Source organism: Rhinopithecus roxellana, chromosome 1, assembly GCF_007565055.1.
Source record: "Rhinopithecus roxellana isolate Shanxi Qingling chromosome 1, ASM756505v1, whole genome shotgun sequence".
Classification (NCBI taxonomy): domain Eukaryota; kingdom Metazoa; phylum Chordata; class Mammalia; order Primates; family Cercopithecidae; genus Rhinopithecus; species Rhinopithecus roxellana.
The window spans coordinates 84,392,626-84,418,379 of NC_044549.1; the positions used below are offsets into that span (position 1 = coordinate 84,392,626).

The following is a 25,754-nucleotide window of genomic DNA, read 5'->3' on the forward strand; positions in this document are numbered from 1 at the left end:
AGAAGGATTCAGCGTATGAACTGAATTCAGATTGTTCACGAACAGCATCTGCCCACTCCCCTGATCGCTTCTTAGGTATGGGAACTGCATTTAGAGTGAACTGCATTAATTCGCAAGCAGATTGACGTAAGCAACTGAATAAGGAATTTGCATACCATATAGAAATGATTATAGAAATCATACTCTAAAATAAGGATCGTAACTCATGTACAGAACGGAAAGATAAAGTGGAGTGCCAAATTTGCCGTCTTAAAACAGGGTTGGTTAATCATATTAGGGCTAATTTCATAGTTTGCACACATTAAACTTTCTAGAGTCATGAATCATTAGAGTTTTGTGAGCCAAAGTTGAAGTTCTTACTTGGGAAAATTCAAATTGACTTTAGGGTGTTGGTTTCCTGGGCTGAGGTGGTTTTCATCATTACTCTCAATATACAAACACATGGTGTATGTATGTACATAATTTCCAGGCTATTACATGGAAAAAATTCAGGTGAATAGCTAAATGGAATGCTTTACATCAAACCACACAGCTGGTTTCCAAGCAGATAATGAAAGGACACAAATATACCATCTAGAAGGCACTGTCTGGAATCCCAGAATTTGAGGACAATAAGACCCAACAACTCTAACTGGGTTAAGAACACTTTCCATAGTCCTCTAAGCAGTTTTGAAATTAGATCTATTTCAATTCAGTGAACATGAGCTCTTTGGGGAATGATTTCTCATAAGGGAAGAGCATGATCTTTTTAGGAACTGGATATGGCATTGAGTGGTTTCCAAAAAGCTGTCAACATACAAGGACTGGGTGCAGAGACAGTATTCAGATGGTGGTACAGGAGCTGGGCGGGGTGTTTGGTTTCAGAAGAGAAGGCAGAGTGGCATGAAGGCTGGAGGAGGGAAGATGGCAGCAGATTGGGGAGAGCATGGCAGGCAGCACAGGTGGATGGAGAGGGCATCTTGATCTCTTAGGAGGAAACATTTGGGTGTCCATAGTGACTGCCCAATTAAAGGAGTCTAGAAAACAGGTTCTGGTGCCTGGGGCCCAGGAATGAGGAAAATAAAGACAAAGTGCTGCTTTTTAAAAGTTAACATGTGTTTTCACGATGTACAGCTGGGTTCTGCCTCCAATGGCGCCCTTTCCTCTTGCTTTATTTTTACTCTCAGGAAACCGTATTCCCCTCTTTCTACTTCTCACTGCATATGACTCTATTTTTTTTCTCTTTATGGGAGGGAGAATGAACACACACACACACACACATACACACACACACACACACACACACACACACACACACACACACACACTTGCCAGATCACTTACCCAAACCTTACCCTGGGGAGCCAGCCATCTCATTTCTGTAAGAGGCACAAACCTCAGACCATTGTCCTTATACAAGATACACATTCAACATGGTGGGTGCCCTCGACAGCTACAGATGGTTTAGGATCCACCAGCCAGGAGGTAAGAAGTCTGCGTCAGGTCCCCCATTGAAGTGTTCAGATGGGTCTAGGGCCTGAGCACAGAGAGTTAAACCATAAATTAGCCATGAGTTAATATGTGAGGCCTGGATCACTCCGCCTTGCCGTCAATGCATCCTGTCCAAAGGCTCCCTCCCCCTTCCTCCTCACACCCCCACCCTTTTGAGGTGACAGAATAAGAAATTAAACACTTGTGGGTTCATTCGAAAGAGTGAATGAAATTGAATAAGCTCTCAGTACTTGAGGCGCACAGCGAGCGCCTGAATGGGGCAAACCTCCTAAGTTGAATGGAGTGTCTTTTGGGACCAATTTGTCTCTTTTCACTCTTTATTCTTCCCTTTTTGCTGACAGATGTACAAAGGCGGAACTGCGCCGTGCAGCTTATCCGCATGCACCCACAGCAGCTGTCACTTTTGTCGAGCAAGTTAATCAAGCAAATGCCACCATATCCCACTTTCTATAAGGAACAACATGTTATAGACAGTAGTCTTGCTAGAAAGAGACTTTATTTTAACTTTGATTGGCTTGGTTCCCCCACCCCTCCCGACGCTTCCCCCTTTTTTCCCCCAAAGGAGGGGGAAGGGGAGACTTTGCTCAAGCCAATGATTTGGCTATGACAATGTCAGATTTCATAATAATATTGTGTGTGAGGCTGGAGACGCATTTGGAGTTCTTTCCTAGGGACGGAGGGATGCCCTGGGTCTGGGTTTTTTTGGAGTGTGCTATTGTTTGTGCTGGACTGTTAGGCTGCTTGTCTCAAGTTATAAAAAGAAAAGCCGAGGGCAGAAAATAGTATTATGCCACGAATGTCTTGGATTAATTTTATTCTTTTTTCCTTTGTAAAGCAGGTTGTGTTATTTACATATTTCTTTTGATAAGCCTCCTTGCCCGGCCAAGCTTACAAAGACTGTGCTAAATACATAATAGCATTTCTTTGTGCATCTTGTCATTAGTGAGTTCTTTAAGTTGAATGCCCAAATTTATTTCTAATGTGCACCAACAAATGCAAGCAGGCCTCCATTTCTCTAATTCTGTGTAAGCCAAGTGGGGAGCCTTTACAAGAATTCCCTCACGTCCACATCCACTTACCCTTCTGCCTCAGTTACCACTATTTGATGGTGTTCAGAAACCACAGGCAAGAGTGAGCTTCATTAAACGGTACGCAGTGCTGACCTCAGCCACTGCCCCTGAGCTCCCAGCCTGAATGCCAAAACCAGACATATTTTGAATAAACAAACTCTTTAGAAACAATGCATATAGACCACTTTCCAGTGGCCAAGGGATTTGCCACTTTCAAGAGTTGGCTAACAGCTGACGATCTATCTGGTAAGCTCTTTAAAGTTTCAAGAGAAAAAAACAACTCCCTTTTTTTCTTTTCTCCTTCCTTCCTTCCTTTCTCTTTCTTCTCTTTCTTCCATCTTTTCTTTTCCTTCCTTACTTTTTTTTCTCTTTCATCACCTTGTCACATTGTTTAGTGTAAGTTTTGGTTAGAAATAAATCAAGAAAGGACTTTGATGATACCTGATCACAAATTTTCACATTGCTGACATCTTTAGGCATTATTGGATAATGACCACGTAATGATTTAGTTGCAACTCCATTTGTATTATGCACAGATTATATAACCACGTTATTCTACAATTGTTGATTACTAACCTCCCCTCTCCATAAAGTACTACTAATCTGTGAAACCTCATAGTGCCATTGAAAACTTAGCTATGTAGGTAGGTTAAAAGAGTCAACAGTACCTCATTGGAAAAGCTTGAGCATTGTTGTTTAATAATATCATTGTGTCAAGTTTTGCTTAAGGAACTTAAGCTGCTACCCTAAACCATTTATCAACTGTCTGGGATGTAATGGTATTATGTTACCATCATTTTACTCCCCAAAATAAACCACAAAACTTTATTCTTATGGGATAAAAAATCTTACATAGAACACAGAGGGAGAGATAGACTGAAAGCTGAGACCCACCCCTTAGCTAGGCCTAGGTAGAAGTGGATTTTGCAGCATATATGGTATGCAAGATTCCCTACTGCGCTCTAGTCTCTTTCAGCTGAGGATGGGGTTTCACCCTGAAGTGGGTTACAGAAGTGTTTACTGGGATCATTTTAGGACCAGGGTCTGCTGGTATTCATAGAGCTTGAGTACAGTGACAATGTCCTCACATTCAGGAAAAGACCTGCCTTAGTGGGGTTGAATTTTCATTAAGGGGTCTCTGTGATTAGCTATGCAACGCCCATCATTGTTAGTGGACAAGCTGTCACTAACAAGGCATGTTCTAGATAGAGGGTCATAGAAGCACAATTTCTGTCTTATATCCTACAGTGGTGCCATGAGAGAAATAGTGATTATGGTAAGAACCCCAGTGGATGAATTTGGGACACATAGCACTTGGTATAGTGAGAGCTTTTAGGGGTAGGGAGAACATATTTGAATAGTGTAAAGCTTTTGCCTAGGACATTATAGTTACATGGCTACTCTTGTGGTCAGAAAGAAGGAGGTTGGATCTAGGACTGACTACTTTCCAGGCTTCTGAATTTGGCGAAGTCTGTCTGCCACTCAGTAACCCAACTTCTTCATCTATAAAAACCTACCTCACAAGGAGATCATGAAAATTACATGTATTATTACACTTAAGTGCCTAGAACAGTACCTGGTACAGAGTGCCCAGTGAATATTCGCTCTCAATGGCCTCAATACCTGTAACACAGAGATCATGAAGGTTCCTATATCCTAGGGCTGCTAAGAGGATTTAAAAGAAATAACATGTTTAACAAGATGGTGCTATTATCTCTAATGTACAGTTAGGAAAATATATATTTTTAAAAACTCTAAATAAATGTTATAATTGTTATTATTAAATAGTCATTCATTAGAAACTTCAGTTAATTGGAATCTTTCCTCCTGTTTTCCTCTTAGGAGAATGCTGCCTTTTTTCTCCCCCTAAAAGCCCTCTGTGGGATTTGTATCAAAAGAGCAGCTTTCAGAATGTGCCTTGGGCTGACAAACACTGTAGCCCCATCTTCTAGAGGCACAGAGTATGGCAGAAAGAGCACTGTATTCAGAGTTGGGGAACTTACACCTGGTGCAATTCTGGATAATTCACCTTTTTTTTTTTTTTGAGGCGGAGTCTCGCTCTGTCGCCCAGGTTGCAGTGCAGTGGTGCGATCTCGGCTCACTGCAACCTCTGCCTCCTGGGTTCAGGTGATTCTCCTGCCCCAGTCTCCCAAGTAGCTGGGACTACAGGTGCCCGCCACCACACCCAGCTACTTTTTTGTATTTTTAGTAGAGATGGGGTTTTACCATGTTAGCCAGGATGGTCTCGATCTCCTGACCTCGTGATTCGCCTGCCTCGGCCTCCCAAAGTGCTGGGATTACAGGCATGAGCCACCACGCCTGGCCCAACAGTCCACTCTTTTAACATCTTCAAGACTGGATAGCAACACTTGGGGTTAAGTAGTGTGAAACCAGAGTCCTAAAAGGTTTTGACCCAGAGAATTAGACTCAGTTTCATATGCTCAATAAGGGGGAAAGCAGAACTAAAACATTTACAAAATTGTTTCAAAAGTTGTCGAAACAGAAAAGGTTTTCCGATGAATCTTCAAATTCACCAAAAAATCAAGTGGGCCAAAGCAATTCATTCCCCGTTGCATGAACCAGAATATTATATTTTCAAGGCTTACAAAAAATCAACTGACAATTGCAAAAATCTACAGTGAGATTCTTTAAGGACTTAATTCACATTTTTGAGTTAGAACTGGAAACCGAAAATATACTTGACAAAGTACACAAGATACTATGAGGGCTAGGAAGTCATCACCTATTTAACAAATGGTTATTGAAGGCTTACATATGCCAGACACTAGTGGTGAATTAGGTAGACAATAACAGTGCTCTCAGAGGCGGGGATAAAAATACCATAGTTTCAGAAGAAAGGGCCCTGAGGATCTGGGCAAGTTCATTTTGGACCTCAAGTTTCCTGTCTTAAAATGAAAATAATACTATCTCTTCCCATCTCTTCACACTGTTGTTACAGAATAAATAAAGTTATGAAGTCTTGTAGGATACAAAGTAGGAGGGTATTAACAGAAATAAACATGTATTTCAGTATCTTTTATCCTTAAAAGCAGGGTTCAGCCACCTCAGCACTATTGACATTTTTGCAGATAATTATTTGTTATGGTGGGGCTGTCTTGTTCATGGTAGGATGTTCATTCACCATCTACCTATTAGATGCCAGTAGCACCCTCCCACCACCAGTCAAAGCCATCTTCAGACATTTCTAGATGTGCTGTTGTGGACAAAATCACCCACAATGGAGAACCACTGCTCTAAATTAGAGGTTCTTGACCAGATTAAACTCTTGGAACTTATTTTAAAAACAGACATCTAATCCCTACCTTAGATCTACTGAATGAGAATATTTAATGTACAACTGGGATTAGTACATTTTTAAAATAAAAAAGTATGTATGTAGTTCTGATGCACACCCCAGGTTAAGAAGCAAACATTAAAAGACAAAATGACACATATAATGTAAAAAGAATTTAGCCCTCAAGGTTCTTCAGCAGCGAATGCCTGCAAAGCAGATACCTACATGCCTAGATTGGAGTCATCATAACCAGGTTGAAGCCATCCTTTGTTTAAAAGTGAATAGTGTAATTTCTGAAGGAATATTTCCAAGGAGAAGCCCTGTTAAGGCTAATGAAGATATAGTGTTGGTAAGTCAGGGATACTCCCAAAGGAAGCAATAATGTCTCCTTGCTTAATGCCTAAGCATAGACTCCTACCTCTTTCGCCTCCCCAAATCCTAGACATCTTTAGATCAAGCCCAGTCCTGCCTCCTGGGGCACCTTCTCTGAGGCTTCCATCTCACTGGAATCTTACTTTACTCTAGGAAAGATTTCCTTTAGCAATACTGCGGTACAACTGAGCTCTCTGCTACCTGGTATCATGTTTTCTGATCATTTCATCACCAGTAAAGATCCCTGTTGGTGTGGAATGTATCTTTACTTTTCTCTCTGCTGTAAAGCCTACCTTAGTATTAGGAAAGGGTGTGGGGTGTGTGTTGTTGTTGTTTTAATTTTAATTTTTTAGATAGATTCTAGCTCTGTCACCAGGCTGGAGTGCAGTGGCACGATGCAACCTCACTGCAACCTCCGCCTCCCAGATTCAAGCGATTCTCCTGCCTCAGCCTCTGGAGTAGCTGGGATTACAGGCACACACCGCCACGCCAGCTAATTTTTGTATTTTTAGTAGAGATGAGGTTTCACCATGTTGGCCAGGATGGTCTCAATCCCCTGACCTCGTGATCCAGCCACCTTGGCCTCCCAAAGTGCTGGAATTACAGGCGTGAGCCACTGTGCCCGGCCATGTGTTGGTTTTTCACACCACTACCACTACTGATGACAACAAGAAGAAGAGATATTCATGGGGTCATTTCTATGTGCCATGCACTGTGGTTTGTGCTTTACAGGTATCACCTCATTTAGTCCTCCTAATTCAAAAAGCTACTTACTGTTTTTATCCACTTTTTTTTTTTTTCAGAAAAGAAAAATTGAGTTTTAGAGAGGGTAAAGTAGCTTACCTGATGTCACACAGCTAGTAAGTGGCAGACCCAGGAATTAAACTTAGGAATGTCTGACTGCAAAGTCTATGCTCCTAATATCTGCTTGATATAAAGAAACAAGTCCCTTGAAAAGTTGACAGGGTGACCGGGCACTTTGGGAGGCCGAGGCGGGCAGATCACGAGGTCAGGAGATTGAGACCATCCTGGCTAACACGATGAAACCCCGTCTCTACTAAAAATACAAAAAAAAAAAAAAAAAAAAAAAAAAAAAATTAGCCGGGCGTGGTGGCGGGCGCCTGTAGTCCCAGCTACTCTGGAGGCTGAGGCAGGAGAATGGCGTGAACCTGGAGGCGGAGCTTGCGGTGAGCAGAGATCAGGTCACTGCACTCCAGCCTGGATGACAGAGCAAGACTGTCTCAAGAAAAAAAAAAAAAAAAAAAGAAAAGAAAAGAAAAGAAAAGTTGACAGGGCACCTTTCAGTAGAAGGAGGCTGTAGTGACTCATTGAACTGACAAGATCTGAGTTTTTGTTGAAGCATTAATGCTCCATGGGAACTATACATGGGTAAGTGTTAAGTTCAAGCTGACGAAATTGGGTGTTAATGATTGCTTTTTACTTTTTAGCTCCTAAAAAGATGTTTTTGGATGAAGCCTGTCAAAAGGATTTCTGAGACGAGTTTCTGAGATATCTACCAGGTAGAATATCCTTTAGAGACAGTCACTGGAGCCCCACAGATCATGCTCATGATTTAAACTCAAATAATCCATTCACTAAAGACAAATGATTTGTGTAGGTGGAAGTATCATCTAGAGTGTGGTTTTTCTTTTTTTCTTTTTCTTTTTTTTTTTTTGAGACGGAGTCTCGCTCTGTCACCCAGGCTGGAGTGCTGTGGCCAGATCTCAGCTCACTGCAAGCTCCGCCTCCCGGGTTCACGCCATTCTCCTGTCTCAGCCTCCCGGGTAGCTGGGACTACAGGCGCCGCCACGTCCCCGTCTAGTTTTTTGTAGTTTTTAGTAGAGACGGGGTTTCACCGAGTTAGCCAGGATGGTCTCGATCTCCTGACCTCGTGATCCGCCCGTCTCGGCCTCCCAAAGTGCTGGGATTACAGGCTTGAGCCACCGCGCCCGGCCTAGAGTGTGGTTTTTCAATCTCTCTACACTATTGATATTTTGAGCTGGATCATCCTTTACTGTAGGGGCTGACCTGTGCACTACAGGAGGTTCAGCACTGGCCTCTGCTTGCTAGATGCCAGTAACATGCCCCCAACCCCCAAGCTGTAGCAACCAAGAATGTCTCCAGATATGGTCAAAAGTCCTCTGTGGGACAAAAATTACCCCCCAGTAGAAGCACTAACTCAGAGTTCCCCAAACTAATGAAGTGCCTAATAACTGAGTCTTTTCTCTTTAACATGATGATTTCCTAGGCCAAAGAATGAATTTTCTGAGCAAAAGGGAGTGATATTTCTCTTCCTTACAAGATGATTTTAAAGAATTTCACTAGAAAGCAACTCAAGCATTTAACTTTGCTTACTTTACATATTATTTGTTCTTTTCTAAAAAAAAAAAATCTTTTTTTCTACACAAATAATGAGAGGGGCTTTATACCTTGGTTGGCATACAGATCTGGTAATTAATAATACTCCCATCCTGGGCAAGACCTGGAGCTTTGTTGGTATAACTGGCTTTAGTCCAGGGATGGTCAGAATGGAAAATTCTGCCAAAGGCAGTCAAGGCAACCCAATATGGCAAGTGACACTATCATTGTAAGCCTTTTGATACAGGAATATTCACACTGGAGGCAAATCACTAGACTCTATTAACTGGATTTTTAGTCAACTCAGCAGGAGTTTAACAGAAGAACAGGAGGCTGTTAACTGTTCTCTTCTGAATTGGGAATTTGGAATGAATGAAGTATTTAAGTTGAGCCTTCTTTTCAGGTTTCTGGACACACAAAAATAATTTGCAGCCACCTGGTGGAAGCAAGACTTTTTTTTTTTTTTTTTAAATCAAGGTCCGGGTGGAATTATAAAAAGGAAAGGAAAGAGAAGTAATCAAGGGAGGCCAAAGCGGGAAGCTGTATTGCTGATCTAACGTGCTGTTCCAGTTCCTTTGGATCCAAGTGGGACTATTCTGGATACAGTCAGGGGAGAAGAGGGTCCTGGATGTCTCACAAGCTTTTCCTATCATGGCATGAAGTCCTCCAAACATAATCTCCTTCAGAGACTGGCACAGGCTCCCAAGCTAACTCCCAGATGGACACATGGACTTGTTGAGTAATCATTTTAACAATTCCTAAGCTCAACTTTGTTGTTGCTACATCATACTCATCATGTTTTTGTGTGATAATGGGGGTGGCAGAGGGCTGTATTACATCCAGAGAGGAAGGGCTACCTGTACACATTTAGTGGTAACCTCTTTTCTAGCTTGTGCAGATCAGTGGTTCTCAAATGGGGATGATTTTGACCCCCGGGGGAAATTTGGCCATATCTGGAGTCATTTTCTTCATTTTGAAAAGGACAGTGGCTGCTACTGGTATCTAGAGTAGAAAACAGGGATGCTGCTCAACATCCTTTAATACACAGACTAGCACTCTACAACAAAGAATTATCTGACTCAAACTGTCAGTGGTACAAAGGATGAGAAATTTTGCTTTAGAAGTATTTTTGAAACTGAGTATTGTAACCTTATTTGTGTATAGTAGAATCATTTTATCTGCTACCACTAAAATTTCTGAAAAAAAAAATAGGAAATATCAGACTGCATCACATAAATATTGTTTTATAAACTTTTGTTTTGTGTGTGTGTACATACACTCTGGGTTTCGATGTAAAATTTGTTTCTTATTGTGAGTTGGGGCAAATAAGTTTGAAGTAATTGATCTTGCCCACTATTTGTCAAACTTTTACATGCATTTGAATCAAAGAGACTCTTGTTAAAATGCAGATTCTGATTCATTTGGTCTGGGGTTAGGGCAAACTTCCAGATGATGCTGATGCTGAGGGCCTGTGGATCACACTTTGAATAACAAGAACCTATGCAAAATTTAAATTCATTCATTAAAATAATTAGAGCAGTAACTATGTATCTAGGTATTGATTGTGCAGTCTTTTGATACCCTATCTGGAGCCCAGCAGGGAGAGAAATAGTTACTTGTTTAATAAATGAGAAGTATTTGAGGATTTAGCACAGCTCGTCTCCTGCAATGCAATGTGATAATATTTGTTCCACAAAATGTGCTTTGGCTACTCTGTGTGTTTGTGTGTGTGTGTGTGTGTGTGTGCGTGTGTGTGTGCACACGCATACTTGCACATGTGTACTGTGTTTGAGTCTGTCGCTTACTGCTTCCATGACATAAGTCTGCCATAAGAAAAAAAAAACCCTGTTCTAAGACACAGAAGTGTTGTGTGGGTCATGTTAACAAGAATACTGTGACCTTAACGTAACAGAGCAATCAGCTTGGCTTCTTAGAATGATTAATGGAACATTCTCCTCTGGAAAGGAAAACAAATTAACTGTCTTCACCAAATGTCTTCTGGAACACAGAAAGCTGTTCTGATAAAGACACTTAGCAAAACTCTTCATTGCCTACAAGCTCCAGAGAAAATTCAAGACTAGCTTTTTATAAGGTTTGCCCAAAAGTAAAAGAGATCTATTTCTATGAATGGCTTTGGAAGGAAATAGCTAGATTAGAAAACTACTTGAAGATATGCTACAGAAATGTAAATCTGTGAGGATACTAACAAAAAACTCCTCAGTTTCTTTTGGATAGTAATAACCCATTTAACATGATTAATCCAAATCTGTTAATGCCCCTTATCTTTTTTGTATGCAGGATTGCTGAAAGCTCAAATTACCCAGGCATGCAGTGAAGCATTCCCAAGTCCACGTGGAATGGAAATGTGTTTCTATACCTAAGACTCCAAAAGCAAAGGAATTAATTGTTATCATTTACTTGTTATTGTGAAGCCCATGGGGAAGAGGGGATTGACATTTGAATACCATTCACTGCAATAGGGCATCAGAAAAGCACCAAAACACTCTGTTCATCTCCTCTCATCTAATAGAAGAGGAATTATCAAATCTGTTAAAAGCAGATTTGGATGGTGGGAGGTAGAGAAAGCATGAAGACACTGGGAATTTGAGTGGCACTGGAGGGCATAAGTCATGAAAATGAACTTGGATTGTTTTATAATTTTAGCTTGGAAGTATCCTGAGGTTCACTTCCAAGAATCCAAACAGAGCTTAGATTGGGACTGAATACATGGTTTTCCTCTGCCAAGGAAACTTAACTCCCTAATAAGATATATATCTTACACAAATACATATACATACATACACACCCTATTTTAAAATATATATCATATATACAGGTACCCGTTATGTAACAATGTTACTAATCAAGGTGAGTGATGGGCTTTTTATTTACCCCCAACTTGTCTCCAGTTTCTGTGTTCTTTTTGGGAAATGACACTCTGCAGCTGTAATGCATGGCCTAGGGCATGACTTAACTGCCAGAGTTCACTTCGGGGCTCAAAAATAGGTGAAAGAATCAACTGTCTCTTCTTCCTCTAACTGCCTTTCCCAGTTCATTTGGATTAGCTTTCCAGTTTCAACATACATAATCTCACAGATTCTAAAGGATGTCCTAGCAGCCTGGCAGACATGCTCTTTAGCTTCATAATTGAGGATAGAGATGAGGTCACAGTTCAATTAAAATTTGATCTAAAGAGTATGAAAAAGCTCAGCTTCAGACTGATTTGGAGGGCTTAATTTCAGATTGATAACCTCAGGGAAAATCCCAGGAGAATTAACAAAGAAACCTTCCCAATAGTATGGGTATGTGTGTGTCAAAGTCACCAGTCTAATACTTCAAAGCAGTCACAGTGACACAAGAAATGCTGGACTGTGACCCTCTGATTTACCCACCCAGCTCAGATAGCTGTACCTTATTCCAGTAAATAAAATCTCTGTATATCTTCACATGGCCACCTTGTACTCTGGCCTCTGTGAGTTACTTACAGTTTAGCCCCCCCCCCCCCCATCTTTTTTTTTTTTTTAAACTAGCTTCAGAACTTTTCCTTACATACAGAGAACAGCTTAAAAAAAAAAAAAAAACCCTGGTTGAATTCTGCTAAGTTACTAATTATGTTTAAAAGAACTACTTGGTTGAATTCAGCTTGATTTTTTTTTTCTCAGCAAATCAGTTCTATGTTTAGATAGTAATAAACTCCTCCAGTCTGCAGAACAATTGGCACGGCAGTCCCTGTAACAAGTCAAGATCATGAAAAAAGGGCCAGTGCTAGTTCAAAATAAATTTAAGGGGCATCACAACCTTACCCTGCATCAAATCCCGGTTTGCACAAACCAGCTGTAAAGAATATTTTGGGGACAAGTGGGGAATTTTGAATACAGTGTATTAGAGGAACATTTACTGGCATGGGAAATAGTGATCATTAACTTTAAAAAGCAATTTTTTTGCTTACTCATTTTAGAAAAAAAGTACATAATATATACATAATTGTACAGAAAAAGATTTAAAAAAAAACCCACAGATAATAATCTGCGGGTGCTGGGAACACAACATTTTGAACTTCTTATTTTTTGGTTAGCTATATTTTCTAAATGTCTACAATATACACATACTGCATCTTAATAGTAAAAGGTATGAATTACTCCCTCCCTCCCTCTGCCCCCACCTCCCAGAACCCTGAAGTTCCAAAGGTTAATTCTGATTTATCTGGCACTGCAGTGTAGTTTTGTTGAGGGAGTAGAGCTAGGTTATTTCAAAATCACTTGAAAGAACAAGTAGTTCTATGAGATGGTAAGGATGATGATGATAAAAGACTCATTGAATTTTTAACTATGTCTATGTACACTCGTTATATCATTTTGCCGTCATGAAAAGTCTAAGAAGCCAGTTTCTTTACGGATGGGGAAATTGAGGCTCAGGGAGGTGAAAGAACTGACCCCAGGTTAGAAAGCTCAAAAGTGGTAAAACCAAGTTTCCTCCTTCTCTCTGTCTTACTTCAAAGCCCCACTCCTGACCATCATTATTTAGCCTGTTTCAGAAAGATGTTTTTACCAAAAGTGAAAAAGGTACCAGGCTGCTCTACATCAAGCAATTCTAAGCAAGCTTGGGGTTAATGTCTTAAAGTGATGGGGAGACTCTTATAGCACTTTAACATGAATATGAAGCTTTGCTTAACAAGGAAAAAGAGGGCTAGGAAAAGCATTTCCATTTTGATGATGATGATGATAGTGATGATGATGATGGTGGTGGGGGCTAACACTTACCAATGCTTCCTCAGAGCTCGATGCTGCAGATGCATATGGCATTTCACCCTCATAATAACTCCACGATTATCATCCCTGTTATATAGATGAATCAGCTGAGGCTCTTAGAGATTAAATGCCTTGTTCAAGGTCACCCAGCTAGTAAGGATCAGGTCTGAAGGTTCCAGAGGCAGGGCCCATGATCACTGCACAGTAAGTCCCATTCAGGGCACTCAAGTCTGCTTATTGCTTAGAGAGGAGATAACTCACTGTCTCAGTGTCTAGAATGCCTTGATTTTCTTTAATCAGCCCCTTACAAGTGCAACTTATTGTATTAGTGAATCCTATGTACCTCTCCTCACTTCATATTTTTGGAAGTGGTTTCCCTTACCTGGACAGTTGGTGATATACCTTGCAGATATAGTGTCATGCTCTCCTTGTAGCCTATTATTCGGTACTTTCATCCTCCAGCAGTATGATTCCTACTTTGATTGATATATGCTCACAGGTATGGTGCTTGAGTAATTTAACAAAGTTGTTAAAATAACGTTATCTGTGGTTTCATATATAAATATAGCAAACATATTTTAATAGGCAAAGGTTTCATGTTTCAAATTACCCTTTTCAAGGGAAACAGTCATACTCAATTACTGTTCTGCCACATAAACTGGACAAACACACGATTTGAAAATGGAGCAGCAAATTAAAATCCATGCGAGGCAAAGAATACCAAGCAGCAGCCCCTTCCGAAGCTGACCACACTGCCTGATTAAGTTCTTATGAGGCAGTTTGGTAAGAGGCCCTTTCCTGATCTGATAACTGCCACGGAGAAGCCAAATGCAGAGTCAATCTGCAAATACTTAATCCTCCAGAAGGCAGATTAAGTGTATAATTGACCTATATAATCCATGTATCATCTCCAGTCAAATGTTCCCTGGGCCTGGTTCACAACGACACAGGGCCTGAAGAAAGCCAGCGCCGATGCGGCATTACCACCAATGTGGATTCCATCCAAGTTAGAGATGGCTTTTTAATCACTCATCTCTGAGCCTGTGAGGTTTAAGCAGATGAATTCACCCTAAGCACATCTCTTTTAATCCCGATTTTCTTCTCAGTCTGTGTCTTCAAGAAGTACAAGGAGGAAAGAAAATTAATTTTTTTTAGACCTTGAAATCTTAGGTGCTTCTCTTGATGATCTGATCTCTAATTTCAAAAAGCATGTTTTTATTTTGGGGAAGATGTTGAATTAATCACTAGAGAAGGAGGGAAAAGCCATCTGCATGATTTATGGACACTCCAACTTCAAATCACTGTCTTCAGGTTCTTTCTTGAGCTTGTGCTTCCCTCTGTAGCTGCTGCTTTAGGAATATGGATATTATTTCATATCCATGTTTTATATTTTCTTTGAATGTCAGCAATAATTTTCAAGAGGGCTAAGCTTCCACTTGAGTCTCATAGCAGTCTGATCTTCTTTTAAAAATTCAGCACCTTTAATATATTTGAATTCATTGTTTTTATGTATATTGGAATATTCTCTTGCTTTAAATCTCGGAATGTTTTGTTCCAAAATGTTATAAACTGTTATTTTGTAGCAACTGAAAACCATATACAATTATACTTCATTTTTTTATGAAAAAATTATAAAAACGCAGATAAAAGATGTACAGCTGCACATCTGAAATATTATGGGAAACAGTTTGCCGATTCTTTTCTGATCAGCACTTTGTCTTGGATTGGTTAGTTTTTTTCTTAGGTGTGTTATCAAGAAAGTCACTAGTATTTTATAGAAAGACTAGGTAAACCAATTATATTAATAGACAAAGAAATCTTAACTGCAAAAGCAACCCAGTTAGGTAACATTAGGTCCAAATGTATTTCTCCAACAAACCTAGAGAATGTTTGGTTAAAAAAAAAAAAATCGGTGAAGATGAATTTGGAAAGCCTGTTCTTAAGTTACGTAATAAAATAGATAAAAATGCAGAACATCAAATATAGAGTCCCAAATGCTATGCCGATAATCTCCCACAAGCACCCACTTCCAGCCAAAAGTACAATGACGTGGCAAAGAGAAAACTAGCTCAGAGAGCACTGGGTAGGGGCCTAGTTAAAGCAGAAAATGCACCGTTAAATGACCAGCTATTAATCCAAATATTCTCAAATAAAAACACACACAAACCATCCAGCCTTTTCTACAACGGCACACTCAGAAGGGCAAAAACAGGAACACCACCAAATAGCAACAACTTAAAGGACTTATCAGGTAAATAAAACTGAGACTTGAAACACAGTTAAAAACACAACAGGAACTCTTAGAACATGCCTCTGAATGACAGATGCCAGCAGGAACTAAAAACCAGAGACTGACACGACAATCAGAATCAACAACCCCCAAACAGCAAACAATCTCGGAGATATATATTTTTTTCTTCATTCAAAATGTTAATTTGCTATTATTCATTTTTGCCATTTATCAAAATGCAACGATTTGGAAGAAAAATCTCACAGATCAACAAGTCTTTCTCAATAGGTTTCTGCCAATTGTTTAGAAACTTGCCCCAGGACCGCTATCATTAAGGAATGGGATTTAAATAATAAGTTCACTTGCAGCAAGAAATTTAGAGTGGCAGCTTTCACAGACCCTTCTGCCTTGATATTCCTATTCCCTTGTTTAGCTTGGTGGACACACGAGTTTTGCAGAGCATATATACAAAGAAATAAACACCATGCTTGAGGAAACAGAAGCCAAAAATAATCAAACATGTTGGTAATCTGATGTTTTGCTGCTAGATTATAGAAAAACAGTAAGTACTGAATTAAATTACTGAGGCTGCATGGTAATGAAGCTTTTTGAGAAGCTCTGGGTTGTTAAAATGACAAATGTTTTAAATCCATGACAGATTCAATAACTTTTTTTGCACTACATCAGTTAGGTTGCCTAGCACCAATAAATTAGGAGATCAGGTTATTTAGAAAGTAAGAAAGTAAATGGCAAAGAAACTTGTTATATCTAAATAAGCTCCTGAAATTTTTTTTTTTTTCCCATGGGGCCGGGAGTGATGTGCAGTGAATGACTGTAACAGTTAAACCTTTACAATCAAATATACTCAGGACGGTATAACTAAGACTCCGTTGGAAAAACCAAATTGGGACAACATCAGACTAAATTGTGGGGGTTTCCACAATGTTACTGATGCTATTTTATGCTGGTCAGTGGAATTCAACAAGGGACTGGAGGTACTTGTGAATTTTTGAATGTCCCTAACTATAACTTGCTTTTGGGAAAAAAAATATTCTCAGTAATATTTCTTTTTACTATTAATTTACATTAAAGGATGGAAGGCTTGAATTTTGCCTGTGGTCTTCAACAGTCAGGCAAGTCCAGTTTTACCATCTGTACTAGCCAAGGCTGTACCTTTACTTTTTAAATAAAGATTTGGTTGCACTTTCCTTTAAGAAGAGCCACAAAAGAGATAATTTGCCTTGCTGCCTTCAGCAAGGCTACCTTGCTTGTACTTCTAATTTTAAGAAAAGAAAGGCAAGGGTGGATTATTTGTCAATGAAGTGACAAGCTAAAGTGCAGATTAAACATCAAATTCGGTACTAGATTTAAGTTTTAGAGAACACAAGGTTATTGGTTATTCACACACACTCACACAGTAACACACACACACACACACGCACACACGGGCCACATAAAACTGAGAATCGGAAGATACTGATCAAAGGAAAAAAAAAGGCAACCTAGGCATTGAAAAGAACAACCCACAGGCTTCTTGAAAATTTGTGGTTTGGAATTTAATTCAATGGAGATGGGCAGAGTGTCCACACTCCTAACTGCAGACCCGAGGGTCCTGCCTGTCTCTGTTTTCAATGCCTATTGGATGGTGATTGTGCCCCAGACATTCTAGGCTCAGTACTTTCATATAAGGCATGCATGCAGAGAAGGGGGAGGACCCGCTGGTGAGCTTTATGCATGTATGAGGCATTCTCAGTGGATGTGGGTCATGCTAGAAGATGTACACAGGAAGATTATTTGATTCTAATTCATGCCACTTGATATAATGTGATAAAACATTTGACATGAGAGATAAGTTCCATTTTTATCTGAGAGAGGACGGGTGGGAATTAAAAAGTAAGAAGGGTTTTACTGAGGAAAGGTGATGCAGGGGAAAGAGAGGTATCAAGCACAGAAAGGGGATGATTGGAAAAGAAAAAAAAAAAAAAAAGAAAGAAAGGAGCCTTTCAACACACGAGGAAAGCAAATGAGCTGGAAGACAAAGCATATAAAAGTCAGAAGCCGCAGAATCAGAAAGCGGTGCCAACAATGAGCTCACTTAGCTGTGGAACAAAAACACACACACATACACACACACACACAAACTCAATATAAATTGCTGAACACAATCACAGAAAAAAAAATAGAAACACGGATTCCATAGTAGACCAAAACATTAATGTTCGCATTGGCACTAAAAATATGGAAACCTGGACAGGAGGAGCTCACGTTTCACAAGACAGAAGTAGGCTGCACACTCAGAGCCACAGGGAGACAAGAACATCAGCTTCCATGCACTCTGGCCGGGTCTATACTGGCAAATTCAGTGGAAACCCGAGACGAAATATCGGGCTAAATTAGGTAGCCCCATCTGCTTTGGCCTGAAAGAGACAGGCAATTTGAGACCGAAGCAGATTTCTTTTTTTTTTAATTTTTGCCTCAGTGGCTTGCTTTGCGTGCAGATGTAGTCCCAGTAGAAATAAGATTGCTCAAAAATGATTAACCCTTGGTAATCTGCATTTTCTGAAGTTTGATCTGGGTCCACAGCCCAATGTACTCATTCTTTGTACACCTGCTTCTCGTACATTTTCAGCTGGGTGGGTGGGCAGGGGGCATCATGGTTTAAAGCTGCAGCTGACTGAGCAACTGTAATGTAAAGTGTTTGCAGAAACCCAGGGTACGGATTTCAAGTCTTCCAGGAACGAAATTATCTTTGAAGTGATAACGATGTGACATTTACTGCACATCTGCATGCCACAGCTGGTGTCAGGGAGGCGCCACCCCCAGGAGAGGGAATTGGTCTCAGCCTCCCTGATGAGAACATCTCCCTAAAGTGAGGCCAGATTGCAAGGAGGAAAACCATGACCAAGAAAGGTCTTTGCCAGTTAGAGAAAGCTGCCTCGCAAGCTTCGTGCAGGAATGAGCCTGCTTGCCGAGAGGCTGTGTGCCGTCCTATGTATCACACAGATTGGGACTGAGACACTGCCACACCAGAGTGGGTTCAGAAGAGACACAAGACAGATAAGAGCCTAAGGCAGAGGGAGAGGAGAAGATTTAGTCTGAATCAGAACCAATCCATTTTCTCAAAATGTGACTTATCCTCCTGTCGCTTATTTTGTCACATTTTGGAGGGTCTCCTCCTTGGTTTTCAAGGAGGAGAAGGCATTTACTTACATCAAATAACCTTTCTATGTACATCTCCTCATTGACCTTATCACGCAGGACATCCTGAGAATGGCGGACGAAAGTCACGTAGGCGTCGGCCACGTCCATCCCAGGTTTCTGTAAAGAAACAGGAAAACATGAAAATGAATTTTCAGACAGCCACTCTTCCCTGTTTACCATTCACTTTTACCCTCTACTTGCCCTCACACACTCTGAGATGCTTCTGCTGGATCACCTTTGCAGGCATGGGATTACTGTCCACAGCCTGGGCTGGTAGGAATTGATTTTAGAACTGCTTCCTCTTTCCAGAAATCAAGCCTGGCTAAGAAGGGCATTGAGATTGTAGGATTTTATAAATATTTTTCTATGATTAATTCTTTCCTGGCAAATTTATCTAATGGATAAATCTTTACTGCATAACTCAGAGATGTTCTCTGACTTTGCCTTGGATTGAAACCCCCATTAAAGAATACCCAAACATACTGATTTCCACTGTCCTTAATATATTATCAGAAGGGTGATGGAACTTCCCATTTCTTTTTCCTCTTTTAAAAACTTGAGAAAGTACTAAGTAAAAAAAAAATTGTATTTCAATCTATACCCCTTCCTACTCAAATCTCATTGTGTGTGTGTGTGTGTGTGTGTGTGTGTGTGTGTGTGTGTGTGTATACTTTAACCTGAGTGGATATAGTATTTGCTAATTAATTAGTTCACTCAGAGGAGACACTAAACCATTTGTCTTTGCTTCCAGTGCAGCCTTAAAGTCTAAGGATGAAAAAGAAGAAGAAGAAAAGAAAAGGCAGGGTAAGGAGGAGAGGATTTGATTTTTAAATAAATCACATTTTCCGGAAAGGTAAGCAGGTGGTTCATCCTGCAGTTAAGAAGTGATTTATTGTAGGGAAGTAAAAAAAAAAAAAAAAAAAAAAAAAAAAGATAGAAACTCAGAAAGCACACTGCTTGAGATGTCACAATCAAAGTTATCTCCAAAGAAACCTATTAAAACACTATAATATAGGTCATTAGGAGAGCGGCCACAAACCCCTCAAATTTCCACAGTAGATATATATGTTTGCTAATAACTAAAAAGATTAGTTTTCATTACTGTGATTTACCTTAGATCACAAAGTATCATTTCTCTACTAGACGTGACTGTCAGGCACTGTAAATTGAAGTTAGTTAACACTTCTGTGTAATTTCCAGGGTGAAAATGAGGAAGGTTTAGAAACAGTAGGACTGTATTTTTGTTTCCTGATAGAAAGCAAACAATTATCAAGCAAAGGGCCAATGCTTGGCCCCTGGGATGCTAGTAACATTTCTTAACACCTGCTGAAACAATGACAAGGTATTAATTTGAAAAACAATGAGGACAACCCAAAGCCACAGTAGTCAAGTGTTACACTTTCAAGCAATTTTCAGCGAATGGATTGAGCAGGTTCCATGATGGTCCTATAATTGTTGCAGTTTTATTATACAAAACAATAGAGGTTCTCCAATGAGATGTAAGTGATAGCTATCAGTTCTAAGCAGGCACCTCTCTCCTTCTCTCCTTTTGGCAGCTGCGCATCAAAGACCACTCTCAGTAGGGATGGGGATCTCTACCTGGGGGACTTGAGAAACTCATTATTATTGTTTCCATTTCTCCCTTGCGGTGATATGGCCTTCTCCTGGGCACATGCAGCCATCTTAGAGCTAAAGTGCAAAGTCAAATGCCGCAGATCTATCAGTAACCCAAAATGTTAGAAGAAACAGTTATCTGCAGTAATGCGTATTTGCACCATTCCTTCTCTTTTCACAAAGTTTCACCGTCTTCCAAGGGGCATTTCATTCAATTTTTTAAAACTCTGATATTTTAAAAAATCAGTGTGGTCCATCTTACCCAGGTAGTTAAGAAACTCCATGATTTGCTCTCTCATGACTCTTTTTTTTCCCAACAGCACTTACCAATAGCTGATATTACATTATATACAATTTGTTTGTCTGTTGCCTGTCTTATCCCACTAAAACATAAGCTCCATGAACACAGGAACTTTGTTTGGCCTATTTTCTATTGTATCCCCAGCATACAAAATGGTACCTAGCATATAGTTGGTGCCCAGTAAATATCTGCTGAATGGGCAAATTCAAGAATGAATGAGAAAATCCTTTCTCCACCTCCTTTTTCAAGCTCTTCAGTCACACTGCATGGAATTTTACTGGATCTCCCACAAACTGGAATTTGTGCATATCATTTAAACTTTTCTGTAAAATAAGAGTTTTAAAAAACTTCTCTGGGCCTTAATTATGCTATCTATAAAAATGGGATTACTAACAGCTCCCCTACTTACCTCCAAGGACTCTTATGGTCATCAGTTAGAATAGTGTATGTAAAAATGTTTTGAAAGCCATATATTGTAATACAAACATGAATTACTATGATTTTCCCCCCATAATATTATACCATTCCACAGCCTTACCTACCTTTAGAATCTACTCTAGAACCAAGAAGAAAAGGGGGCCTCAGAGGAGCCAACGTCAAAATAAAAATGATAAAATCTCAGCACAAAATATGTGTAGTTTTCTCATAATAGAGTCCTCAAGCTCCCACTCCCATCCAATTCCAACAAGTTTGGTTTCCATCCCTTGATGGAGCAGAAATAGGGAAGAGGAGGGATTGTTTGAAAAAACTGCAGATAAGAGAGAGCTATCGTTTTTCCTTATGCCTGACTGTGAGGGAGGAGGCTGTCCAACTGCAACACCAGACATGTAGACTCACCAACCGCTGGGGTTTGGGACTATCGAGGGCAGGGGCAAGCCTCCCCTATATCTCTGGAGGCCCTAGAGGGGAGTGGGTCACTATGCAGCCACTGGGGAAAGACATGGTCACAATGGTGATCCTGGGTCATTGAGAAAAGATTATAGTCAGTACCCTGTTTAAAAAGGCAGGAAGGATGTATAATGCATTTTAAGTAGACTTCCAATCAAAACTATGAAAATAAAACCTGTTCACAAACAAGCTAACCCTTCATTATAGCTGGAAAATATACTTGACCAGACAGCTGATACTATTAAATTATGCTCTTATATCATAGTGCTACCTGCATAGAGTGGGACAAACTTTTAGGTGTTTTTAATATCTCATAATGACATTGTATATTTTAAATGTGGCTTGGATAGACTGATAGAATATGACATAGATTTTAGAAAACATTTAAGCAAATATCTGTATAGTTAACTGCATCCATGTGTGGAAGACATAATTTGCGAATAAGCTACTCTGTGACTCAGGAAAAGAAGAACATTTTCATCTGAACTTGCCCCTATCAGAATACTTTTGAGCTTGAGAAAAATGAGCTCAAATTTTCAGCATCCTAAGTCAGCCCTAATTATGAATGCAAATCTCCTACATATACCAATGGGTCAAAAACTATATCTAAGACAAAGACATATGCTTTGGGGATTACGCAATGTTTTAAGTGACTGGTACTAGCACTTCCCTCCAGTAGTGTGGTTAAGAGACAAATCTCAAAGGTGACTAACTGCTAGTGCCCACATGGAACTAAACCATTAAGTGTTCTAACAGAAACCTCACAGGGAAACATAGGTGAACTCAGAGACTTCAGAGGTAGAAATGAGTTGAGAAATGATTTTATCTGACGGTTCTTAAGCCTGACTGCAAATCTGAAGGACCTAGGGAGCTTTAAAAATACTGATGTCTGGGCCCTGACCCCCAAAGATGCTGTTTCAATTTTGTCTGGCAAGCAACCTGGGCATTAGTGCTTGCAAAAGCTCCCTAGGTGTTTCCAATATGTAGCCAAGGTCAAGAATCACTGATTTAGTCCATTGGTTTCCAAACTTGTACTATGTATCAGAATCATGTGAAGAACTTAATGGAAAGCAATATCCAGGCTCCACCCCAGAATGACCACATCAGAATCTCTGGAGGTGAGGGCCTGGGACTCTCTATTAATAAAACAAAAACAATTATGTGCCTATTAAAAAATAATACAATAATAATAAAACTTACATAAGTTAATTAATAAAAACCAAACCAAAAAAACTTTCTTTGCTAAGTATTACTGCTGCACATTCTGGTTTGGGGACTGCTGACTTAATAGGTAATATTTAGTTGTATGCTGGTAAACTGGCTCTTCTTCTTTTTTTTTTTTTTTTTTGCGATGGAGTTTACCTCTTGTGGCCCAGGCTGGAGTGCAATGGCACCATCTTGGCTCACTGCAACCTCCGCTTCCCAGGTTCAAGCGATTCTCCTGGCTCAGCCTCTCCAGAGGAGGTAGCTGGGATTACAGGCGCATGCCACCACATCCAGCTAATATTTTGTATTTTTAGTAGAGGTGGAGTTTCACCACATTGACCAGGCTGGTCTCGAACCCCTGACATCAGGTGATCCACCCACCTCGGCCAAAGTGCTGGTATTTTAGGTGTGAGCCACTTTGCCCAGCAAAACCAACAACAAAACAAAACACCCTGATTTGTAGTGCTTGGCAGTTTGCATGGTGTAAATACTCCCATCAAAGCTAATTGTGAGCCAACAATGTGCTCTCAAAGTTGGAGAGAGATGCACATAATTGACTCTTGGGAACCAGTGCTATCTACTCTACCACACCCCTGGAAGTGCAGGCTTTATGGCGCAACTTAAAGCACCTGATCTTCACACTCCGCTTACTCACCAGGTGACCTTGGATATGCTAATTAACCTCTTTGGGCCTCAGATTCCTCAGCTATAAAACAGAATGATAATATTAACCCCCTCCTAGGATTGATTTCAGAAGCAAATGATTACTATTATCTACCATATATAAACAATGTACACATAGAATATATGTGTATTATGTACTATTGTTTTCTATAAAATTATTTATTTACTAAAAGGTTTATTATAATATTATTAGCTATTATAGTATATGTTAATCAACTTAAAGTTTAGCTTTGTCCTAAGTCATTAATAGCTGGTAAAAAAACACTTTTTCTAATATGCACTAAAATAATTACCACTATCCAAATCAAGGTGTTTATTTATACACTAACTGAAATTATCTTGCAGTATGGCAGAATTTTTAAGGGCATTGGCTTAAATCTCAGCTCTTCCACTTAACCTGATGTGGGGTCCTGAGCAAATTAACTTCTCTGTGCCTTAGTTTCCTCATATTCCTCGTATTTAAAGTGAGGTTATTGTGAAGATAAAATGTAAAGTGTTCTAGTGAGTGCTTTATCAAGCTTGGTTGTAGGAGCAGTAATAGTAGTAATTACATTTTGTATCACCAGTGGTAAATGTACCACATTTTGGAACATGCTGCATCAACTTCTTCTGCCCTCCAGAGTGTGAAAACTCTACTAATTCAATTTGTTTCTTCATAGCCTAATGATATGGTTGGGCTGTGTCCCCACCCAAATCTCATCTTGAATTGTGGTTCCCATAATCCCCTCGTGTCGTGGGAGGGACCCAGTGGGAGGTAATTGAATCATGGGGGTGGTTACCTCCAGGCTGTTCTTGTGATAGTGAGTGAGTTCTCAGGAGATCTCATGGTTTTATAAGTGACTTTTTCCCTTTCACTCATTCTGCTGTCATGTGAATAAAGACGTATCTGTTTCCCTTTCTGCTATGATTGTAAGTTTCCTGAGGCCTCCCCAGCCATGCTGAACTGTGAGTGAATTAAACCTCTTTCCCTTATAAATTATCCAGTCTCTGGTGTCTTCATAGTAGCATGAAAATGGACTAATACACCTAATAAGTCTTCTAATTTAGCATAATTAATCCATAAACACTTAATGAGTACAGATCAGGGCACACTGCATTTTGATATAGAGTCCATTTACTGGCCTCCCATCTTTATAATAAATCTGAACCTAGCTTGTAGGAATTATTAGATTGAACCATATGAAATGGCTGATATCTGACTTCTTTGATCTCACCAATATGCCAATTTCATGTGATTCAATCTAACATAACCTGATGTTAGTACCAATGACTAGATCAAATTTCTGTAGGTGTTTGGGCCTTGTCTATAGGACACCTGTTCAAACCTGCCTGAGATACCCCCTCTGCTCTGGATCCTACAGAGAACAGACCACAACTACCAAATCTTTGGGTCGAAAGCCTAGAATTTCAATTTCTGTCACTGCCGAAGACCAGTGGAGCCCAAGGCTGATGTCTGCAAATTCATCCCCCATCTACCTATATGCAATAGAGTGTGGACATCACATTACCACTACCACATGTGTCCTTCTCCCGGACTGAAATTCCTAATAAGTGCCAGGTATGGTGCTAGATGTTCTATGTATGTTGTGTCATTTAATTTGCACAGCAAACCCATGACTTAGGTATTATTGTCATCTCCATTTTAAACATGGAGAAACAGGGCCAGAAAATTTGAGTAGTTAGCTCCCTGTGAAGGGAAAGTTTATACTTTGGGGGCTTGAGAAAGTAAATTACTTAACTTCTCTCCCTGCTGCAGTTATGTGAGCTTTTGCCATTCTCCATTACAAGAACTGTCTACCTGAAGGAGTCTGAGGTTTGTTGATGGGAATATTATATAAATTCAAAGCACAATTATTGATTGTACATTCTTTCATTAAACAAACAAAATATATGCTAACACCAAATTCACTCCAATTTTCTATTTTGTCTTCCTTTGAGAAATAAGCCAATAAACCATTACACACTTAGCTTCCTGGGGAAATGAATTTAAATGTTAATATAAATCCTTTTAGAAAAAAACAAATTTTAACAAATAAGTATTTGAACAAGGAGGGTACTTAACCACGTTCAGAATGAGAAATGCTTAGTACAAGACCCTTGGTGGCTGTTGAGATAAGCTCTCTAAATTTAATATTTTATAATGGACTCACACCTCTTTTGTTAGAAATGGAGAAACAAAATCATTTTCTTTTTTGCTTTATTGGAATATATTAAAATCTCTCCAATTTTACTTTGCTAATAGGCAGGGCAAAGTCTGTCTATAAATGTATCCTGATTTACCACAGGTAATCCCACA

The 25,754-nt window shown here is 39.8% G+C and overlaps 1 protein-coding gene across 14 annotated transcripts in view; it reads right to left on the bottom strand.

Annotated features, from left to right (window-relative positions):
- The window catches only part of CADPS (calcium dependent secretion activator), a 492,502-nt gene that overhangs the window by 21,624 nt on the left and 445,124 nt on the right, over window positions 1-25,754 (bottom strand). For all 14 annotated transcript variants that reach the window (XM_030927221.1, XM_030927190.1, XM_030927201.1 and 11 more), the window contains one exon: window positions 18,775-18,882. In XM_030927221.1, the coding sequence (XP_030783081.1) occupies window positions 18,775-18,882 (108 nt within the window). The remainder of the gene's footprint in view (window positions 1-18,774; window positions 18,883-25,754) is intronic.